Source organism: Mustelus asterias, unplaced genomic scaffold, assembly GCF_964213995.1.
Source record: "Mustelus asterias unplaced genomic scaffold, sMusAst1.hap1.1 HAP1_SCAFFOLD_2982, whole genome shotgun sequence".
Lineage (NCBI taxonomy): Eukaryota > Metazoa > Chordata > Chondrichthyes > Carcharhiniformes > Triakidae > Mustelus > Mustelus asterias.
This window is the reverse complement of record NW_027592927.1, coordinates 1-20,416: the sequence shown is the minus strand read 5'-3', so window position 1 is coordinate 20,416 and position 20,416 is coordinate 1. Positions and strand designations below refer to the sequence as shown.

Below are 20,416 nucleotides of genomic sequence, written 5' to 3'. Positions count from 1 at the left end.
CTCTGAAGGTCCGGATCAAAGGTCTTGAGTTGACGGGTGTGTTCTTTGGTCAGATCTGTGGGTAACTGTCTGTAGTGTTCCTTGGTTGTTCAGTTGTCTGGAGACAATATACATCTCTTTAACCTGTGCTTAATGCTCCCTCCACTCACATTGTAGAGATTCGCATTCGAATCAGTATTCTGTAACTCTGTATGCCCTGTTTGAGAGCAGATTTCCGAAAGCTAACGGCATTTGCTACCAAACAAACCTGTTGGACTTTAACCTGGGTGTTGTAAAAACCTGGAGTCATTGGAGACAAGACCACCCCCCCAAACCTGCTCTCTTTACGAAGTTTATTCACAGAAGATGGTTTGGATTTTTTCTTCATTAAAACGTGAAGTGCCAACGCTGGTTTATCTTGCTGCTCCCACTTCCCGTGCAAGATCAGGGGGTGGCACAGTGGTTAGCACCGCTGCCTCACAGCACCAGGGACCCGGGTTCGAGTCCCGGCTTGGATCACTGTCTGTGTGGAGTCTGCACATTCTCCCCCTGTCTGCGTGGGTTTCCTCCCACAGTCCGAAAGACGTGCTGGTTAGGGTGCACTGGCCATGCTAAATTCTCCCTGTGTACCCAAACAGGCGCCGGAGAGTGGGATTTTCACAGTAACTTCATTGCGGTGTTAATGTAAGCCGTGAAGCAGCAGTGCTAAACCACTGTGCCACCCACTCTACTGAAAATACTCGGCCCAGCCTGGGTGGAAAGATTTATTGAGCTAATTTTTGACCCGCACACAGTTCTAGAAATACAAACATAAATATTACACAAGTCACTATAACTTAAGCTATACAGAGGATACATTACACATATATTTACAGCACATCATTCGAACGGAGACTGCTACCTGGACACTGCAAAGAACAGCCGGTAGCTGCTGTTTTCTGCGCAAATCCTTCAGCTTTTGAGTTTTAACCGAGGCCTGGCAAACACGACCACTCCTGGGTCAATGTCAGAGTGACCCTGTGCACAGTCACACGCTGAGAGCCCCTCGTTTAAAATCCTCCGGTCACTCAGTAAGAAAATATACTTTAAAAACCTTCATTGTATCGGAATCATTTCATTGATTTACTTCTTACTGCCCTCGGAGGGAGGAGGGGGGGGCTTAACCACCGACCAAGGCAACGTCTGTTAAAAACTTATTCTGTAAAGAAGAAATAATACTGTATTCGGCACCAGGGAGGGGGAGGGGGGGGGGGGGGGTGTACAGCGTTTCCCCCCCCCCGAGAATCACAAACTGAGGCAGTGTTACACATGCGCACAGTCACCTGGCACAACAGACACACGGCTTTCTGCCGCTCCAGGGCAGTGCGATCAAACAACTGAGAACTCAATCCAGCAGCAAGACTATGATTTTTTTTTTAAAACCCCCATCGACACAGGCCAGGAGATGGCTCCTCCGCAGTCAATCGGCCTCCAGTCCCTCTCTCGTTAGAGGAAGACCGAGACCAGGCAGGGCAAGGACCACCCTGGCTAACATCGCTTCAATAAATAGTGAATAACCAGATCCTGAATAAACCAGGAACGTAGTGTGTCTGACAGAAGTTAAAACGCTCACAGGGTGAAGGTCCAGCGGGTGGGAGGGAGGACGTGGCACAGTTCAGAGCTCTTCCTTCCCCCCCCCCCCCCCATCCTCGGTCGCTCCTTCTCAACACAACAGGCGAGAGATTTAGATCCAAGAATGTGGGTTGTGTGTGGTGGGGGAAGCAGGGGGAAGAATCACTCCTGCTCCTCGGGATTGCTGACACTCACAGTGTCCTCTTCCTCATCCGTGCTGACATCTCCGGAGGTGTGGAACAAGTACATCAGCTCCCGAAACCGCTGTGAGACCTGGAGAGGAGGAGACGGACAGAGTAAACCCTCCGGGCAACAGAATCTGGAGCGCAGGAGGCTGAGGGGTGATCTTATAGAGGTCTATAAAATAATGAGGGGTATCGATCAGCTAGATAGTCAGTATCTTTCCCCAAAGGTAGGGGAGTCTAAAACTAGAGGGCATAGGTTTAAGGTGAGAGGGGAGAGATACAAAAGGGTCCAGAGGGGCAATGTTTTCACACAGAGGGTGGTGAGTGTCTGGAACGAGCTGCCAGAGGCAGTAGTAGGGGCGGGTACAATTTTGTCTTTTAAAAAGCATTTAGTCGGTTACATGGGTGAGATGGGTATAGAGGGATATGGGCCAAATGCGGGCAATTGGAACTAGCTTAGGGATTTTAAAAACAATGGTGGCATGGACAAGTTGGGCCGAAGGGCCTGTTTCCATGCTGTAAACCTCTATGACTATGATTTGCTGCCTTCCCCCTGCCCAGCCTGAGGGAAAGCTGCTTTGTGGCCTGACCAGGGGATGTCATGCTGTCGTGGGAGTTTTAAGTATTGGCACACTGCAGCCTGTAATGTGGGCTGCGCACCCAGCTCCCAGGTTTAAAAAAAGGGTGGCATGGACAAGTTGGGCCGAAGGGCCGGTTTCCATGCTGTAAACCTCTAACCACGGCACTCGGTCAGACAGGACAACCTGCACCGGTGTGCAGACTCTGCACATTTAATCTCCTAACGGCCATGTACATACTCCCCTTCCTATTCATTCCTTTATGGTAGCACTGCTGCCTCACAGCGCCAGGGACCCGGGTTCAATTCCCGGCTTGGGTCACTGTCTGTGTGGAGTTTGCACATTCTCCCCATGTCTGTGTGGGTTTCCTCCCACAGTCCAAAAGACATGCTGGTTAGGGTGCATTGTCCGTGCTAAATTCTCCCTCGGTGTAACCCGAACAGGCGCCGGAGTGTGGCGACTCAGGGATTTTCACAGTAACTTCATTGCAGTGTTAATGTAAGCCGACTTGTGACACTAATAGATAAACTGAACATGCACTTACTCCCACACAAAGCACCCCCAAGATGGGAATTGCAGCTAGAGGGGGGGATACGGAGAAGGAGCCAACACTTATCCACCCATTTACAGTCGGTGAATCTTACACTCTTGAGGGAAACTCCGTGGCAGAGGCGGGGAGAACATTTAAAAGATATTTGGACAGGTACATGGATAGAAAAAGGTTTAGAGGGATATGGGGCCACATGCAGGCACAACCACCAGCTCAGTTGAGGCACAGTGGTCAGCACGGCTGCTTCACAGCTCCAGGGACCCGGGTTCAATTGCCGGCTTGGGTCACTGTCTGTGCGGAGTCCGCACGTTCTCCCCGTGTCTGCGTGGGTTTCCTCCAGGTGCTCCAGTTTCCTCCCACAGTCCGAAGATGTGTAGGTTCGGGGGATTGGCCGTGCTAAATTGACACTAGTGGTAGAAGGATTAGCTGGGTAAATACGTGGGGTTACGGGGATAGGGCCTGGGTGGATTTGTGGTCGGTGCAGACTCGATGGGCTGAGTGGCCTCCTTCTGCACGGGAGGGATTTCTATGAAACCTGGTCGGCACGGAGGAGTTGGGCCGAAGGGCCTGTCTTCGTGCTGTGTATCTCTGTGACTCTATTAACACAGACACAACCCTCTCTCATGTGGGAGTGCAGCAAGCACTGGATCCGATCTTCATCGCTCGCTGTCTCGTTCTCTCGAATCGAATTCCCACTCAGTGCCCGGTGCAGGTTTCATCAACTCTGCCGCAGTCCTAATCGTGGGCAAAGCCGCGGGAATGCTGGCTAGTCTTCCCGGACTTCGGCCGGTACTCTTAGGCCGGGTGACAAGAGAGCTCGGTCTTTAAAGCTTGCTGCCACACTGGGTGAATGTGGAGAGAGAGCCAGGCTGGGGGAGGGTGAGAGAGACACACACGTGAAGCATCGTGTTCACACTGAGGATGACTCTCACCTCCTGCACTGACTTGCTGTTCAGTTGCTGTGCCACCTCGCTGAAGGTATCCTCGTTCGCCCCGCTCTCCCGGCAGGCTGTGAGAATCGCTCGGTCTGCCTCCCTGCAAACACATCAAACAGCACAAATTCCTCATCCTTATACACACACACATTCCTGTTACTCACTTCATTCCGAGAGATGGCCCACGCTGTCCCCCATCAAACACTCCCAGGACAGGTACAGCACGGGGTTAGATACAGAGTAAAGCTCCCTCTACACTGTCCCCCATCAAACACTCCCAGGACAGGTACAGCACGGGGTTAGATACAGAGTAAAGCTCCCTCTACACTGTCCCCATCAAACACTCCCAGGACAGGTACAGCAAGGGGTTAGATACAGAGTAAAGCTCCCTCTACACTGTCCCCCATCAAACACTCCCAGGACAGGTACAGCACGGGGTTAGATACAGAGTAAAGCTCCCTCTACACTGTCCCTCATCAAACACTCCCAGGACAGGTACAGCAAGGGGTTAGATACAGAGTAAAGCTCCTTCTACACTGTCCCCCATCAAACACTCCCAGGACAGCACGGGGTTAGATACAGAGTAAAGTTCCCTCTACACTGTCCCCCCATCAAACACACCCAGGACAGGTACAGCACGGGGTTAGATACAGAGTAAAGCTCCCTCCACACTGTCCCCCATCAAACACTCCCAGGACAGGTACAGCATGGGGTTAGGTACAGAGTAAAGCCCCCTCTACACTGTCCCCATCAAACACTCCCGGGACAGGTACAGCACGGGGTTAGATACAGAGTAAAGCTCCCTCCACACTGTCCCCCATCAAACACTCCCAGGACAGGTACAGCACGGGGTTAGATACAGAGTAAAGCCCCCTCTACACTGTCCCCATCAAACACTCCCAGGACAGGTACAGCACGGGGTTAGATACAGAGTAAAGCCCCCTCTACACTGTCCCCATCAAACACTCCCAGGACAGGTACAGCAAGGGGTTAGATACAGAGTAAAGCTCCCCCTACACTGTCCCCCATCAAACACTCCCAGGACAGGTACAGCACGGGGTTAGATACAGAGTAAAGCTCCCGCTACACTGTCCCTCATCAAACACTCCCAGGACAGGTACAGCAAGGGGTTAGATACAGAGTAAAGCTCCTTCTACACTGTCCCTCATCAAACACTCCCAGGGCAGGTACAGCACGGGGTTAGATACAGAGTAAAGCTCCCTCTACACTGTCCCTCATCAAACATTCCCAGGACAGGTACAGCACGGGGTTAGATACAGAGTAAAGCTCCCTCTACACTGTCCCTCATCAAACACTCCCAGGACAGGTACAGCACTGGGTTAGATACAGAGTAAAGCTCCCTCTACACTGTCCCCATCAAACACTCCCAGGACAGGGACAGCACGGGGTTAAATACAGAGTAAAGCTGTAGAGGGGTGTCTGTTTGGTAGCAGGAGGACAGAGAGAGGGTGAGGTGAGTGGTGAAAATGATCTTACCGTGTCCACAGCACCACGCGTTCCCCTGTTGAGCTGAGACGGCTGTTCTTGGCGCAGACGGCTGCCTGAGCCTGCCTGTCCTGCTCGTCCTCCTGCTCCTCCCCCGTGGAGCTCGCTCTGCTGTCTGTGTGACGGAGGGGGCTCTCAGAGCCTGCGGTGGCGGAGGGGGTCACCAGCCTGTCCCGGGCTGCCCCCTCCCACGTCTCCCACAGCCTGGGCGAGGGAATGACAGTGACCTGGCCTCTGGGGGGCTCGTGGTCAGCAGAGTCCAGGCTGCCCGCGTCCCGCGAGTGTCCGTGAGCCAGCGTCAGCTGCAAGTCCACCGGCAAGAGATCGGACAGCTTCTGGCAGCTCATGAAGCGGACCTGCGCTCCGGCCGTGGCGAACTTGACCGAGGCGTGGCCGGCAGGGTTTCGGGGCGGCTCCCTGGGGGCGGATCCGGTCTCAGCGAGCGTGGTCCGCTCCTCTGGCTCCCTGTCTCTCTGCGCTCCAGCCTCCCAGGGCGAGGTGTCCCCCACAAGCGCCGCTCCGCAGTCCCTCCCCCGCAGGGGTGCTGGCGTCTCGACAGGAGGGGCTGGGGATCCTGCCACCTGCTCGGTGCTGTGTCTCCCCCTTCCCCGTGGGCCATCACTCCGGACTCCTGACGCTGCGTTTGCCAGTTCCAGCTTCGACGATGCCGCCTCCCTGGTTATGTTAGGTGCTCCGTGCACAATCAGAGTGTCCCCTTCCTCACGCACTGCTGGCCTGCACCGGGGCGGAGACCCCCCCTCCTTCGCTGCGTCCTCCCCCTTTGACAGCGCCGCCATGTCCCGACAACAGTTCCCCGGCTCCGTCCACTCCTCCTTCCCCCCCACTCCAGTCTCTGGGCGAGTGGAGTCGAAGGGGCAGCCCCCTCTCCTCCTCCCCGGCTCCTCCCGCCAGGGGCAGCAGGGGGAATGGGGCACAGGGTCCGAGCCATCAGCCAGCCCCTCCTCCGGCCCCTGGCTCTCGCTGCCGTCCCCCTCACTGGCAGGGCTCCAGGTCTCGTCTGCAGAACGCAGGGGGGACACGGGGGTCTCGTTTACCCTCTCTGAAACTTTGACTCCATTCTCATCCCCCTCCTCCAGGCAGCAGGAATCTCCTGGGAGCCGTGGACCCCTCCCCGGATGTGTCTCCTCACAGCCCCTCAGAGTGTTGCTACCTGCAGAGGAAGGACAGGGTGAGTGGAGACTCTGCGAGGTAGAGCGAGGGTCTGAGAGATTCTCCCCCCAATCTCCTGTCTGTTCATGTTACCCCATCCCATTCCGCATCAATAAACCCAGTGAGTTCTAATGAGCTATTTCACTACAGGGGGCATCGCAATCAACCCAGGCCACTTCCCCATTAGCTCCCACTACTGGAAGGAGAGGGAGGGGGGCTGCTTTCACTGATACCTGTACCCAGAGGGGGAGAGGAGGGGGAGAGGGGGGAGGGGGGGGAGAGGAGGGGAGGGGGGGAGAGAGGGGGAGGGGGGATAGAGGGGGAGAGAGGGGGAGGGGGGGAGAGAGGGGGAGGGGGGGAGAGAGGGGGAGGGGGGAGAGAGGGGGAGGGGGGGAGAGAGGGGGAGGGGGGGAGAGAGGGGGAGGGGGGGAGAGAGGGGGGGGGAGGGGGGGAGAGAGGGGGAGGGGGGAGAGAGGGGGAGGGGGGGGAGAGAGGGGGAGGGGGGGAGAGAGGGGGAGGGGGGGAGAGAGGGGGAGGGGGGGAGAGAGGGGGAGGGGGGGAGAGAGGGGGAGGGGGGGAGAGAGGGGGAGGGGGGGAGAGGGGGAGGGGGGGAGAGAGGGGGAGGGGGGGAGAGAGGGGGAGAGGGGAGGGGAGAGAGGGGGGAGGGAGAAGTGCTCCAGTGACCAATGAGTGAGGGACTTCTTCCTGCGCTATCATTGTGTCTCACCAATCAGGGTTTGCACAGAGGGATTCCAGTGCCACTGCTCTGTAGCCCCCCCACCCCCCCCACCCTCCCCAATTCCCCCACCCGCTCACACAACTCCTCCGCACACTCGCACGCACACACACAGACACACCTGGGGCCCGGGTCCCAGGGGATGAAGAATCCTTGCTGTTCAAACCCAGAGCCTGGGCTTCCTCTGGGGAACCCTCCACTGGATCGGAACCTTTAACCGCCTCCTTCGCCCCGGCCACTGTGATCCAGGCATCCGGAACCCCTGCAGCCACAGAATCTTTCCCCTTCGAGGCCTTCGTGTCCACGCTCTGGGGAGCAAAGCAGAGAAAAGATCAGCAACAACCCAAAATAGCCCAGGGAGAGTGCGTCAGAGTGAGTCTCCCCCCGGGGAGAGTGTGTCAGAGTCAGTCTCCCCCGGGGAGTGTGTGTCAGAGTGAGTCTCCCCCCGGGGAGAGTGTGTCAGAGTCAGTCTCCTCCTGGGGAGAGTGTGTCAGATCAGTCTCCCCCTGGGGAGAATGTGTCAGATCAGTCTCCCCTGGGGAGAGTGTGTCAGATCAGTCTCCCCCGGGGGGGAACGTGTCAGAGTCAGTCTCCCCCGGGGAGTGTGTGTCAGAGTGAGTCTCCCCCCGGGGAGAGTGTGTCAGAGTCAGTCTCCTCCTGGGGAGAGTGTGTCAGATCAGTCTCCCCCTGGGGAGAATGTGTCAGATCAGTCTCCCCTGGGGAGAGTGTGTCAGATCAGTCTCCCCCGGGGGGGAACGTGTCAGATCAGTCTCCCCTGGGGAGTGTGCGTCAGAGTGAGTCTCCCCCGGGGAGAGTGTGTCAGATCAGTCTCCCCTGGGGAGAGTGTGTCAGATCAGTCTCCCCTGGGGAGAGTGTGTCAGATCAGTCTCCCCCTGGGGAGAGTGTGTCAGATCAGTCTCCCCCTGGGGAGAGTGTGTCAGATCAGTCTCCCCCTGGGGAGAGTGTGTCAGAGTGAGTCTCCCCCGGGGAGAGTGTGTCAGATCAGTCTCCCCTGGGGAGAGTGTGTCAGATCAGTCTCCCCCTGGGGAGAGTGTGTCAGAGTGAGTCTCCCCCAGGGAGAGTGTGTCAGATCAGTCTCCCCTGGGGAGAGGGTGTCAGATCAGTCTCCCCCTGGGGGTGTGTGTCAGATCAGTCTCCTCTGGGGAGAGTGTCAGAGAGTCAATCTCCCCCGGGGAGAGTGTGTGTCCGAGTGAGTCTCCCCTGGGGAGAGTGTGTCAGATCAGTCTCCCCCCGGGGAGAGTGTGTCAGAGTGAGTCTCCCCCGGGGGGAGTGTGTCAGATCAGTCTCCCCCCCGGGGAGAGTGTGTCAGATCAGTCTCCCCCCGGGGACAGTGTGTCCGATCAGTCTCCCCCGGGGAGAGTGTGTCAGATCAGTCTCCCCCCCGGGGAGAGTGTGTCAGAGTGAGTCTCCCCCGGGGACAGTGTGTCAGATCAGTCTCCCCCCGGGGACAGTGTGTCAGATCAGTCTCCCCCCCGGGGAGAGTGTGTCAGAGTGAGTCTCCCCCGGGGACAGTGTGTCAGATCAGTCTCCCCCGGGGAGAGTGAGTCAGATCAGTCTCCCCCGGGGGGAGTGTATCAGATCAGTCTCCCCCCCGGGTAGAGTGTGTCAGAGTGAGTCTCCCCCGGGGAGAGTGTGTCAGATCAGTCTCCCCCGGGGGGAGTGTGTCAGATCAGTCTCCCCCGGGGAGAGTGTGTCAGATCAGTCTCCCCCGGGGAGAGTGTGTCCGATCAGTCTCCCCCGGGGAGAGTGTGTCAGAGTGAGTCTCCCCCGGGGAGAGTGTGTCCGATCAGTCTCCCCCGGGGAGAGTGTGTCAGATCAGTCTCCCCCGGGGACAGTGTGTCAGAGTGAGTCTCCCCCGGGGACAGTGTGTCAGATCAGTCTCCCCCCCGGGGACAGTATGTCAGAGTGAGTCTCCCCCGGGGACAGTGTGTCAGATCAGTCTCCCCCGGGGACAGTGTGTCCGATCAGTCTCCCCCGGGGACAGTGTGTCCGATCAGTCTCCCCCGGGGACAGTGTGTCCGATCAGTCTCCCCCGGGGAGAGTGTGTCAGAGTGAGTCTCCCCCGGGGACAGTGTGTCAGATCAGTCTCCCCCCGGGGAGAGTGTGTCAGAGTGAGTCTCCCCCGGGGGGAGTGTGTCAGATCAGTCTCCCCCCCGGGGAGAGTGTGTCAGATCAGTCTCCCCCCGGGGACAGTGTGTCCGATCAGTCTCCCCCGGGGAGAGTGTATCAGATCAGTCTCCCCCCCCGGGTAGAGTGTGTCAGAGTGAGTCTCCCCCGGGGAGAGTGTGTCAGATCAGTCTCCCCCGGGGGGAGTGTGTCAGATCAGTCTCCCCCGGGGAGAGTGTGTCAGATCAGACTCCCCCGGGGAGAGTGTGTCCGATCAGTCTCCCCCGGGGAGAGTGTGTCAGAGTGAGTCTCCCCCGGGGAGAGTGTGTCCGATCAGTCTCCCCCGGGGAGAGTGTGTCAGATCAGTCTCCCCCGGGGACAGTGTGTCAGAGTGAGTCTCCCCCGGGGACAGTGTGTCAGATCAGTCTCCCCCCCGGGGAGAGTATGTCAGAGTGAGTCTCCCCCGGGGACAGTGTGTCAGATCAGTCTCCCCCGGGGACAGTGTGTCCGATCAGTCTCCCCCGGGGACAGTGTGTCCGATCAGTCTCCCCCGGGGACAGTGTGTCCGATCAGTCTCCCCCGGGGACAGTGTGTCCGATCAGTCTCCCCCGGGGACAGTGTGTCAGATCAGTCTCCCCCGGGGACAGTGTGTCCGATCAGTCTCCCCCGGGGACAGTGTGTCCGATCAGTCTCCCCCGGGGACAGTGTGTCCGATCAGTCTCCCCCGGGGACAGTGTGTCCGATCAGTCTCCCCCGGGGACAGTGTGTCCGATCAGTCTCCCCCGGGGACAGTGTGTCCGATCAGTCTCCCCCGGGGAGAGTGTGTCAGAGTGAGTCTCCCCCGGGGACAGTGTGTCAGATCAGTCTCCCCCGGGGACAGTGTGTCAGATCAGTCTCCCCCCCCGGGGAGAGTGTGTCAGAGTGAGTCTCCCCCGGGGACAGTGTGTCAGATCAGTCTCCCCCGGGGACAGTGTGTCCGATCAGTCTCCCCCCCCGGGGAGAGTGTGTCAGAGTGAGTCTCCCCCGGGGACAGTGTGTCAGATCAGTCTCCCCCGGGGAGAGTGTGTCAGATCAGTCTCCCCCGGGGACAGTGTGTCCGATCAGTCTCCCCCGGGGACAGTGTGTCAGATCAGTCTCCCCCGGGGACAGTGTGTCAGAGTGAGTCTCCCCCGGGGACAGTGTGTCAGATCAGTCTCCCCCGGGGAGAGTGTGTCAGATCAGTCTCCCCCGGGGACAGTGTGTCCGATCAGTCTCCCCCGGGGACAGTGTGTCAGATCAGTCTCCCCCGGGGACAGTGTGTCAGATCAGTCTCCCCCGGGGACAGTGTGTCCGATCAGTCTCCCCCGGGGACAGTGTGTCCGATCAGTCTCCCCCGGGGACAGTGTGTCCGATCAGTCTCCCCCGGGGACAGTGTGTCAGATCAGTCTCCCCCGGGGACAGTGTGTCAGATCAGTCTCCCCTGGGGAGTGTGCGTCAGAGTGAGTCTCCCCCGGGGGGAGTGTGTCAGATCAGTCTCCCCCGGGGACAGTGTCAGAGAGTCCCTGATGTTGAGTGAACTGTCCCCTGCTCCGATTGGCAATGACTGATGTCTGGACCTGGCGCTCTGTACCTTCTCGTGTGTGTGGCCCTCCCTCCGCCGCTTACTCCTCGGGGGCGGGGTCATTTTCTGTAACTCCTCTTCCTCCTCCAGATCCGGCAGAACCACCTCCTCGAATCCGTCAAACTGTGACACCAAACGAGCAGGTTAGAGGGCGGCCGTACAGAGCCAGTGGCTCGCTGTCCCACAGAGACAGGGCTGCGATCGCAGCCCACTCCCACCCACCTCACTCTGCTTTATATTCTGTCATTATAGAAACTAGAAGCATGAGGAGGCCATTCTGCCCTTCCAGCCTGTTCCGCCATTCATTTTGATCATGGCTGATCATCAAATTCAATATCCTGATCCCCCTCCTTCCCCCCATATCATAGTCATAGAGGTTTACAGCATGGAAACAGGCCCTTCGGCCCAACTTGTCCATGCCGCCCTTTTTTTTAAACCCCTACGCTAATCCCAATTGCCCGCATTTGGCCCATATCCCTCTATACCCATCTTACCCATGTAACTGTCTAAATGCTTTTTAAAAGACAAAATTGTACCCTCCTCTACTACTGCCTCTGGCAGCTCGTTCCAGACACTCACCACCCTGTGTGTGAAAAAATTGCCCCTCTGGACCCTTTTGTATCTCTCCCCTCTCACCTTAAACCTATGCCCTCTAGTTTTAGATTCCCCTACCTTTGGGAAAAGATATTGACTATCGAGCTGATCTATGCCCCTCATTATTTTATAGACCTCTATAAGGTCACCCCTCAGCCTCCTACGCTCCAGAGAAAAAAGTCCCAGTCTATCCAGCCTCTCCTTACAACTCAAACCATCAAGTCCCGGTAGCATCCTAGTGAATCTCTTCTGCACTCTTTCTAGTTTAATAATATCCTTTCTATAATAGGGTGACCAGAATTGTACACAGTAATATTTTCCTCGATCCCTTTAGCCCCAAGAGCGGTATCTAATTCCTTCTTGAAATCACGTTTTGGCCTCAACTACTTTCTGTGGGAGTGAATTCCACACATTCACCACCCTCTGGGTGAAGACATTTCCCCTCACCTCAGTCCCAAAAGGTTTACCCCTTATCCTCAAACTATGACCCCTTAGTAGAATCATAGAATTCCTACAGTGCAGAAGGAGGCCATTCGGCCCATCGAGTCTGCACCGACGACAATCCCAACCAGACCCTATTCCTGTAACCCCACATTTACTCTGCTAATCTCCCTGATACTAGGGTTAATTTAGCACGGCCAATCCACCTAACCCGCACATCTTTGGACACTAAGGGGCAATTTAGCATGGCCAATCCACCTAACCCGCACATCTTTGGACACTAAGGGGCAATTTAGCATGGCCAATCCACCTAACCCGCACATCTTTGGACACTAAGGGGCAATTTAGCATGGCCAATCCACCTAACCCGCACATCTTTGGACACTAAGGGGCAATTTAACACGGCCAATCCACCCTAACCCATCTTTGGAGTGTGGGAGGAAATTGGAGCACCCGGAGGAAACCCAGGCTGACACGGGGAGAATTGTCTGGAGACAATACACATCTCTTTAACCTGTGTTGAATGCTCCCTCCACCCACATTATCTGTACCTTTAAGACCTGGCTGGCTGTAGAGATTTGCATTCTAATTAGTATTCTGTAACTTGATTTCTGTGTCTCTGTGCACTGTTGGAGAACAGAGACCACTCCATCTGACGAAGGGGCATCGCTCCGAAAGCTTATGGTATTTGCTACCAAATAAACCTGTTGGACTTTAACCTGGTGTTGTGAGACTTCTTACTGTGTTTACCCCAGTCCAACGCCGGCATCTCCACATCACGGGGAGAACGTGCAGACTCCGCACAGACAGTGACCCGAGCCGGGAATCGAAACTGGGTCCCTGGCGCTGTGAGGCAGCAGTCCTAACCACTGTGCCACCCCATATCCCATATCCCTCGATCCCTTTGGCCCCAAGAACTATATCTAATCTCTTCTTGAAATCACACAACGTTTTGGCCTCAGCTACTTTCTGTGGGAGTGAATTCCACACATTCACCACCCTCTGGGTGAAGAAATCTCTCCTCACCTCAGTCCTAAAAGGTTTGCAATATTCTCAAACTTATCCTCAAACTATGACCCCCCGGTAGGAATGTGAAAGTTAAAATTTAAAGTTTATTTCTTATTGTCACAAGTAGTCTTACATTAACACTGCAATGAAGTTACTGTGAAAATCCCCGAGTCGCCACTCTCCGGTGCCTGTTCGGGTTACATGGCCAATCCACCGAACCTGCACATCGTTCAGACTGTGGGAGGAAACCGGAGCACCCGGAGGAAACCCACGCTGACACGGGGAGAACGTGCAGACTCCGCACAGACAGTGACCCAAGCCGGGAATCGAACCCGGGTCCCTGGCGCTGTGAGGCAGCAGTGCTAACCCACTGTGCTATCGTGCTGCCCTGAAGGTATGGGCCCAGGCTGAGGGAGCAACGTTAAATGCTTTAATGCGTGCGAATGTCCAGTGACTCCAACAGGGACGCACGCCCCTGAACACATCTCCATCCAAATGGAGTTCAGCTCCAGGAGCAGGTGCCAAGCCCTGGGATCTGCTCCTCCGACTGCTCTCACCCGCCGAGAGTGTGACCACACGGAGAATACGGCCAGAGACCCTCCATCTCTCTGTGATCCACTGGAATCTGTGGTACACGGAGGTGATGGCCTAGTGGGATTATCGCCAGACTGTTAATCCAGAAACTCAGCTAATGATCTGGGGGACCCGGGTTCGAATCCCGTCACGGCAGATGGTGGAATTTGAATTCAATAAAAAATATCTGGAATTAAGAATCTACTGATGACCCATTGTCGGAAAAACCCATCTGGTTCCCTCTAGGGAAGGAAATCTGCCGTCCTTACCCCGGTCTGGCCTACATGTGACTCCAGAGCCACAGCAATGTGGTTGACTCTCAACTGCCCTCCAAGGGCAACTAGGGATGGGCAATAAATGCTGGACCAGCCAGCGACGTCTATGTCCCAGGAATTAATTTTTAAAAAGACAGCCCTCTCTCTCTATCGGTGACTCACTGCAGTCTGTGGTACGGTGGTCTCTCTCTCTCCCGCTCTGTCTCACTGTCTCTCTCTATTTCTCTTCTTCCCCCACCCCCACTCTCTCTCCTCCCCCCTCCCCTCCTCCCCCCTCTCTCCCCCTCCCCCCTCGCTCTATCGGTGACTCACTGCAGTCTGTGGTACGGTGAACCTCCCTCACCGCTCTTCCCTTCAATGGGAGGGGGATGATAGGTCGCTGATGAAGCAGCCACAGGTGGTTGGGCCTGGAACACGATCCCGAGGAATTCCTGCAGGGATTATCGGGAGTGGAGACCAGAGTTGGCCAAGACCGTCACCCTCATCCTCTGCGACGGGCGGGACTCCACTCACTGAGGCTGCTGCCTTGCTCACCAGCCCTGGCTCTGGGGCTGTCTGGACTCAGTGGAACTCTGTCTGGTTGTCAGCAGCTCACACCGGGCATTCAGCTGCTTGTCCGTGACTGCAGCAAGGCTGTGACGCGACAGGTTAACCTGGGGATGCAGCTTCCAAGCTGCTCAGGACTGGACCAGGTATCTGCTCCCTGCGATCGGAGAGCGTTTAGTCAAACATGAATTCGACAGTGATTATTAAATCCCGCCCGTGCCTGAAGGCAGGCAGTCGATCGATCACAACTCAGGGCAGTGGAATCTATCCCCTCCTCTATTCTGTACTGGGAGATGGGGGGGGATCCGGCCTATTTAACCCTGCCACACCCTGCAAAACCCTCACCCAGGAAGTGACAGGACACTGGGTGCAGCCTTCTGCAGTCGAATAGCTCACCTCGTATTCCTTGTCCTCCATCCAGTTCACCTCCTCAAAGTCGCTTATTCTGCTGCTTGGTGGCCGCAGGTTGTCGAAGAAGAGAGAGAACTCGTCCTGGAGATGATGGTGACCCTTTAACAGCTGCCAGACCTGAACCTTCAGCTGTACAGACAGAGAGACAGAGACAGCACGGGGTTAGATACAGAGTAAAGCTCCCTCTACACTCTCCCCCATCAAACACTCCCAGGACAGGTACAGCACGGGGTTAGATACAGAGTAAAGCTCCCTCTACACTCTCCCCCATCAAACACTCCCAGGACAGGTACAGCACGGAGTTAGATAGAGAGTGAAGCTCCCTCTACACTGTCCCCCATCAAACACTCCCAGGACAGGTACAGCACGGGGTTAGATAGAGAGTGAAGCTCCCTCTACACTGTCCCCCATCAAACACTCCCAGGACAGGTACAGCACGGGGTTAGATAGAGAGTGAAGCTCCCTCTACACTGTCCCCCATCAAACGCTCCCAGGACAGGTACAGCACGGGGTTAGATACAGAGTAAAGCTCCCTCTACACTGTCCCCCATCAAACGCTCCCAGGACAGGTACAGCACGGGGTTAGATACAGAGTAAAGCTCCCTCTACACTGACCCCATCAAACACTCCCAGGACAGGTACAGCACGGGGTTAGATACAGAGTGAAGCTCCCTCTCTAAGCGATGCTTTAACAGGAGTTTGAAGCTGACGTGTCTCCTTATCTCAGCACAGCACTCCAAGCTGCAACCCAGTCTTCCTTCTCCTGAGTCGAGACAGCGCGCAGCTCGCCTGGCCGACATTCCCCCCCCCCCCCCCCCCCCCGAGAGGGATTGAGAGTGGTTCCTGAGGGGCCCTGCTCTCCCCACCCGGCTCCTCCTCCTCCTCCCCCACCCCCGCCCCCGGCTCCCCCCTCCCCCCCGCCCGCTCACCTCGGCCATGTCCGGTGGGGAGCAGACCATGCAGCTCTGCAGGGCTTTAATGATTTTCTGGTAGTGCGATGGGTTCTCACCAAAGCAGATCTCCAGCTGACGCAGGAACTTGCGGCTCTTGTCGAACGCTTGCTGCTCCTCGAACTGAGGGGAGGAGACACATGTACATCACAGGGTGGCGGAACAGCACCGAGGGGCCGAACGACCCACTGCTGCTGCTGGAAGTCAGAATGAAGTCAAATCTCCACGTCTTGAGGGGGACGGGAGAGAGATTTGGTTTGAGTTCAGGGGCGGCACAGTGTGGTTACCGCTGCTGCCCTCACAGCGCCAGGGACCCGGGTTCGATTCCCGGTTTGGGTCACTGTCTGTGTGGAGTCTGCACGTTCATAGATCATAGAAACCCTACAGTGCAGAAAGAGGCCATTCGGCCCATCGAGTCTGCACCGACCACAATCCCACCCAGGCCCTACCCCCATATCCCAACATATTTACCCGCTAATCCCCCTAACCTATCTCAGGACACTAAGGGGCAATTTTAGCACGGCCAATCCACCTAACCCGCACATCTTTGGACTGTGGGAGGAAACCGGAGCACCCGGAGGAAACCCGCGCAGACACGGGGAGAATGTGCAGACTCCACACATGATGTGGAGATGCCGGCGTTGGACTGGGGTGAACACAGTAAGAGTTTTAACAACACCAGGTTAAAGTCCAACAGGTTTATTTGGTAGTAAATACCATTAGCTTCACACAGACAGTGACCCGAGCCGGGAATCGAACCCAGGTCCCTGGAGCTGTGAAGCAGCAGTGCTAACCCACTGTGCTACCGTGCCGCCCATGTCTGCGTTCTCCCCAGTGTCTCCGTGGGTTTCCTCCGGGTGCTCCGGTTTCCTCCCACAGTCCGAAAGACGTGCGGGTTAGGTGGATTGGCCGTGCGAAATTGCCCCTCAGTGTCAGGGGGACTAGCTAGGATAAATGCATAGGGTTATGGGGATAGGGCCTGGGTGGGATTGTGGTCGGCGCAGACTCGATGGGCCGAATGGCCTCTTTCTGCACTGTAGGATTCTATGATTTTAAAGAATCTTGGTGGGAGAGGTCCAGACCTCCCACCTACCCTCTGGGTGAAGATCTTCTTGCTTTGAACCTGAGCTGTAATATTAATCAGGACTCTCCGACCCGAGGAAGCTATCGACCCCATCAAATCCTTTAATCATTTTAAACAACACCTCAGTTAAATCACCGCTGTACGGGTCCAAGCGACCTGGCCTCAAGATGTAACCCTCCCAGGCCCAGTCTCATTCACATCAATCTGTGCTGCACCCCTGTTCCAAAGTCAGGACCCTCTCCCTGAGGTACCAGAGCCCCAGAGCACCTTGACTCCAGCTTACTTGAGAAAGGATATACTGGCACTGGAGGGGGTGCAGAGGAGATTCACTAGGTTGATTCCGGAGTTGAGAGGGTTGGATTATGAGGAGAGACTGAGTAGACTGGGGCTATACTCATTGGAATTCAGAAGAATGAGGGGAGATCTTGTAGAAACATATAAGATTATGAAGGGAATAGATAAGATAGAAGCAGGGAAGTTGTTTCCACTGGCGGGTGAAACTAGAACTAGGGGGCATGGCCTCAAAATAAGGGGGAGCTGATTTAGGACTGAGTTGAGGAGGAACTTCTTCTCACAAAGGGTTGTGAATCTGTGGAATTCTCTGCCCAGTTGAGGCTCCCTCATTGAATGTTTTTAAGGCAAGGATAGATAGATTTTTGATCAGTAAAGGAATTAAGGGTTATGGTGAGCGGGCGGGTAAGTGGAGCTGAGTCCACGAAAAGATCAGCCACGATCTTATTGAATGGGGAGCAGGCTCGAGGGGCCAGATGGTCTACTCCTGCTCCTGGTTCTTATGTTCTTGATGTGGAGATGCCGGCGTTGGACTGGGGTGGGGCACAGTAAGAAGTCTCACAAAACCAGGTTAAAGTCCAACAGGTTTATCTGGAATCACGAGCTTTCGGAGCGCTGCTCCTTCATCAGGTGAGTGAATTTAGCACCTAGCACTCGCCTGTTGAAGGAGCGGCGCTCCGAAAGCTCTTAGTGCCATATAAACCTGCTGGACTTTAACCTGGTGTTGAGAGATTCTTCTTGTGTTCTTAACACTGCAACACTTCCGGCCTCCCACTTCACTGCGCCCTCTCTCTCTGAGCGTACCCCCCAGCGATGACCTCACCGCCCCGACCCCCCAAGCGATGACCTCACCGCCCCGACCCCCCCAGAGATAATCTCACCATTCCCACCCCCCCACAGATAATCTCACCGCCCCCCCCCAGCGATAATCTCACCGCCCCGACCCCCCCAGCGATGACCTCAGCGCCCCGACCCCCCCAGCGATGACCTCACCGCCCCGACCCCCCCAGCGATGACCTCACCGCCCCGACCCCCCCAGCGATAATCTCACCATTCCCACCCCCCCACAGATAATCTCACCGCCCCCCCCCCAGCGATAATCTCACCGCCCCGACCCCCCCAGCGATGACCTCACCGCCCCGACCTCCCCAGCGATGACCTCACCGCCCCGACCCCCCCAGCGATGACCTCACCGCCCCGACCCCCCCAGCGATGACCTCACCGCCCCGACCCCCCCAGCGATGACCTCACCGCCCCGACCCCCCCAGCGATGACCTCACCGCCCCGACCCCCCCAGCGATGACCTCACCGCCCCGACCCCCCCAGCGATGACCTCACCGCCCCGACTCCCCCAGCGATGACCTCACCGCCCCGACCCCCCCAGCGATGACCTCACCGCCCCGACTCCCCCAGCGATGACCTCACCGCCCCGACTCCCCCAGCGATGACCTCACCGCCCCGACCCCCCCAGCGATAATCACACCGCCCCGACCCCCCAGCGATGACCTCAGCGCCCCGACCCCCCCAGCGATAATCTCACCGCCCCGACCCCCCCAGCGATGACCTCAGCGCCCCGACCCCCCCAGCGATAATCTCACCGCCCCGACCCCCACAGCGATGACCTCACCGCCCCCCCCAGCGATGACCTCACTGCCCCGACCCCCCCAGCGATGACCTCACCGCCCCGACCCCCCCAGCGATGACCTCACCGCCCCGACTCCCCCAGCGATGACCTCACCGCCCCGACCCCCCCAGCGATAATCTCACCGCCCCGACCCCCACAGCGATGACCTCACGCCCCCCCCAGCGATGACCTCACCGCCCCCCCACAGCGATGACCTCACCGCCCCCCCACAGCGATGACCTCACCGCCCCCCCCAGCGATGACCTCACCGCCCCCCCCCCCAGCGATGACCTCACCGCCCCCCCCAGCGATGACCTCACCACCCCCCCAGCGATGACCTCACCGCCCCCCCCCCCCCCCAGCGATGACCTCACCAGGCCGCACTGCAGAGCTTGCTCAGGGAGCAGGAAGGCAGCAAAATCCTTCAGTAACTGCGGCCAGTCCTGGATGATGTCGCACAGGTCCCCGTACAGGTCCACAGCCGTGCGCTGATCGGGATTCGTTTCAAAGTCGTACAGATCCGCAGGAAGTCCTCGTACTTCCCCGGCACGTCCTGCAGAGCCTCGCGCACCTGGGGGGAGAGTTAGAGGAAACGGGACCAGTCACTGACCGTAACGGAGCTGGGCAGCTACCCAACTGTGATTCATTAGTGTCACAAGTAAGGCTTACATTAACACTGCAATGAAGTCACTGTGAAATCCCCCTAGTTGCCGCACTCCAGCGCCTGTTCGGGTTACACTGAGGGAGAATTTAGTACGGCCAATGCACCCTAACCAGCACGTCTTTCAGACTGTGGGGGGAAACCGGAGCACCCGGAGGAAACCCACGCAGACACGGGGAGAACGTGCAGACTCCACACAGACAGTGACCCGAGCCGGGAATCGAACCCGGGTCCCTGGCGCTGTGAGGCAGCAGTGCTAACAACAGTGCCAACATGGAGGGGGGATAGGCGGGTACGCGTGCGCGGCTCACCCCGCCGAGGTACCCGCTCGCCCCGCCGAGGTACCCGCTCGCCCCGCCGAGGTACCCGCTCGCCCCGCCGAGGTACCCGCTCGCCCCGCCGAGGTACCCGCTCGCCCCGCCGAGGTACCCGCTCGCCCCGCCGAGGTACCCGCTCGCCCCGCCGAGGTATGCGCTCACCTTGCCGAGGTACGCACTCACCTTCCCAAAGTACGCGCTCACCTTGCTGAGATACGCGCTCACCTTGCTGAGATACGCGCTCACCTTGCTGAGATACGCGCTCACCTTGCCGAGGTACGCACTCACCTTGCTGAGATACGCGCTCACCTTGCTGAGATACGCGCTCACCTTGCCGAGGTACGCGCTCACCTTCCCAAAGTACGCGCTCACCTTGCCGAGGTACGCGCTCACCTTCCCAAAGTACGCGCTCACCTTGCTGAGATACGCGCTCACCTTCCCGAAGTACGCGCTCACCTTGCTGAGGTACGCGCTCACCTTGCTGAGGTACGCGCTCACCTTGCTGAGATACGCACTCACCTTGCTGAGGTACGCGCTCACCTTGCTGAGATACGCACTCACCTTGCTGAGGTACGCACTCACCTTGCTGAGGTACGCACTCACCTTGCTGAGATACGCGCCTCACCTTGCTGAGGTACGCGCTCACCTTGCTGAGATACGCACT

At 57.3% G+C, this 20,416-nt stretch overlaps 1 protein-coding gene across 1 annotated transcript; it reads right to left on the bottom strand.

Moving 5' to 3' along the window:
• Positions 1 to 729: 729 nt before the first annotated feature.
• On the bottom strand, positions 730 to 20,292 carry LOC144490174 (GON-4-like protein; the record flags this gene model as incomplete). The annotated part of the gene is made up of 9 exons (XM_078207981.1): positions 730 to 1,863; positions 3,836 to 3,938; positions 5,336 to 6,515; positions 7,372 to 7,558; positions 10,987 to 11,100; positions 14,811 to 14,954; positions 15,755 to 15,898; positions 19,149 to 19,345; positions 19,752 to 20,292. Coding segments are annotated over 9 exons (2,721 nt in total), but the record flags the coding sequence as incomplete, so codon positions are not given.
• Between the last annotated feature and the right edge of the window lie 124 nt (positions 20,293 to 20,416).